Source organism: Acyrthosiphon pisum, chromosome X (genome assembly GCF_005508785.2).
Source record: "Acyrthosiphon pisum isolate AL4f chromosome X, pea_aphid_22Mar2018_4r6ur, whole genome shotgun sequence".
Lineage (NCBI taxonomy): Eukaryota > Metazoa > Arthropoda > Insecta > Hemiptera > Aphididae > Acyrthosiphon > Acyrthosiphon pisum.
Window position 1 is genome coordinate 117,449,136 of NC_042493.1, and position 2,299 is coordinate 117,451,434.

Here is a 2,299-nt window from a genome sequence, read left to right on the forward strand (position 1 = left end):
GCTAATTATTATTTTTAATTTAAGCCGAAAAAACAGCGTAATAATTAACATACAAATTGTATTTTGCTAATGCCGTATGCATAGGTAACAACAGAACTATTATTCTTAGAAATTCAAAATAATAATTAGCTCTTACTTGGGAAATTTTCATTACATTTTAATATTTTTTTTAAACTGTTTCAATAGATTCAATAGATCAATATACCAGAACAATAAAATACTGTAATTGATGATTTAAAATATGATTCTTAAATAGAAACATATGATAAAATGGGACAAATAAATAAAAATATTGTATCTGCTGTTGCTAAAAATACCAAATTATTTACTAGACAAACAGAAACAGATTCTTTAAATGTAAAGACAATTTTTATTCCAAAAAATAACACTTCATCAAATTCTTTAGCAAAATCAAACCAAATTGATCAAACAGCGACAGTTAACATGCATAAATCTACATCAACTACACATTTACAATCAAAGTTGTCAATTAATACTGAAATTGGGCATAATGAAAGTTTTTTGAAAAAAAATCATCATAAAATGTTCAGAACAATAGATCTTAGCAATGTGAGTAGAATTAAAAAATATTATGTTTATAATGTTACAGGTAAAGATGTAATGGAAAATAATTCAAATACTATTGTTCAAAATGACAAGGTTAAAATAAATACAAATTGTCCCGAAAAACTGAATGCTTCATCTAGTCAGCTGTCATCAAACTCAGAATATTTAAAGCAACCAAATAGTTCATCATTAAGTTATGGTCAAGTGCGATGGAAAGATGGAAATGGTTGGTATAAATTAAGATTGGAAATCTATATTTGTTTTTCCATAAACCTTATTTTGTTTGTTTCAATCCAGGTAAAATAACTAAAAATGATAATTCAAAATTTCAGTTATTGAAATTAGGCTCTTTAACCGAATTGAACTCTTACAAAATGGAGAAAAATGGTGCCAATGATTCAAATGGGTCCGGGGATGATATTATAAAAGTAAGTTATAGTAAGACTCGTACATCACAATTAGTATTGTTTGTTGGAATTTTTTGAGTTAGTTAAAATTCTGTTAACAAAATTATTAATTTTTTTTAGAATTTGAATATTCGAAAAACAGCTGTTAAAGAAAATTTTAATAAGAATAAAGTATTGTCGTCTGATAAAATTATTAATTTAAAAGGTAAATCTTACGATGAATGTAAAAAATATACAATATGCTTAATCTGTATAGTTGCATACAATTTTTTTAAATACATATTTAAAATATTTATTTTTAGATGATTCATCTATCAAGTTTATTTCTTGCAAATATGAATATTGTGATACATTAGTGTATGAAGATGAATTGATTGATGATTTATACTGTAGTTTGGAATGTAAACATTTAGATGTTAAACAAACAGTAACTGAAGGCAAAATTCTCGTTAATAAATCTACAAGCCTATCAAAAAAATCTGCAGTTGATCTAAAACACTATTCAAAAATAGAAAATAGAATAAGTAAGAGGAAACAACGGTTAACAACTTATTGTTCAGAGGAAACGGATAAAGTAAATGATGATCATGATGAACAGTTAAATCATGTTTTTAATAGACCATCAATAGAAAAAAATCAGTCTCCTCTAAAACCATTGATGCCAATTATTTCTCCACAATCAATTGATGATAATGATGATAATGATGATGATGATGATGATGATGATGATGATGATGAATATTTTGATCTAAAAGTATACTTTTGTACATAATTTTAAATTATTTTTCAATTTAATGTTTGATTAAGATAGTATATTTATATTTTATTTTAGCCTCTCATAAAAGATATAGATGTATTAGAGTATATGATTCAGTTTCAAAATAAATCTGCCCCTAAAAAATTATTTGACCGACCATTTCCCACTGAAAAAAACTGTTTTGTAGTAGGACAAAAACTAGAAGGTATTGATCCTAAGCATGTAGCACTATTCTGTGTAATGACTATATCAGAAGTTTGTGGTAATTGTTAATTAAATTAAATTTATTATCATAGGTGCAAATAAGGAATTACATTGAAAGGGGGAGCCCTACTATGTTTAATGAAACAATTATGTGATTAGTAAAAGCGCCTGACTTAAAAGGACTCTACATAGCCATTTGTGGTCTCCGTTTTACAAGTGCGTAGCATACCAAAATTTACGCTCAGCAAATCACGTTTAGCTGTGTTAGTTTAAATATTAGAGTAAAACTACAAGTAACATATATAAATAATAAAAAAATATTATTTTTTTAATTATAGTATATTTTAAGTTAAGACGACGCTAC

General features: G+C 25.8%; 2 protein-coding genes across 3 annotated transcripts in view; both read left to right on the top strand.

The window, feature by feature from the left end:
- Window positions 1-616: 616 nt before the first annotated feature.
- Window positions 617-1,104, top strand: LOC115034959. Its single transcript, XM_029492563.1, has 2 exons — window positions 617-793; window positions 865-1,104. Exons 1-2 carry the CDS (start codon window positions 622-624, stop codon window positions 1,050-1,052), a joined length of 360 nt encoding a protein of 119 aa, XP_029348423.1. The 5' UTR covers window positions 617-621; the 3' UTR covers window positions 1,053-1,104.
- Window positions 1,105-1,775: 671 nt separating this feature from the next.
- The window catches only part of LOC100168204 (lethal(3)malignant brain tumor-like protein 4), a 5,904-nt gene continuing 5,380 nt past the window's right edge, over window positions 1,776-2,299 (top strand). Inside the window, exon 1 of one of the 2 annotated variants that reach the window (XM_029492560.1) lies at window positions 1,776-1,993. In XM_029492560.1, the coding sequence (XP_029348420.1) occupies window positions 1,840-1,993 (154 nt within the window). In that variant the 5' untranslated portion in view covers window positions 1,776-1,839. The remainder of the gene's footprint in view (window positions 1,994-2,299) is intronic. The other variant, XM_029492556.1, reaches the window with a different exon arrangement.

Coding starts and splice junctions, on each gene's coding strand:
- LOC115034959 (XM_029492563.1), top strand. CDS start 622: ATGGAAAATAATTCAAATACTATTGTTCAAAATGACAAGGTTAAAATA. Junction 794..864: donor GCGATGGAAAGATGGAAATG/GTTGGTATAAAT, acceptor GTTTCAATCCAG/GTAAAATAACTAAAAATGAT.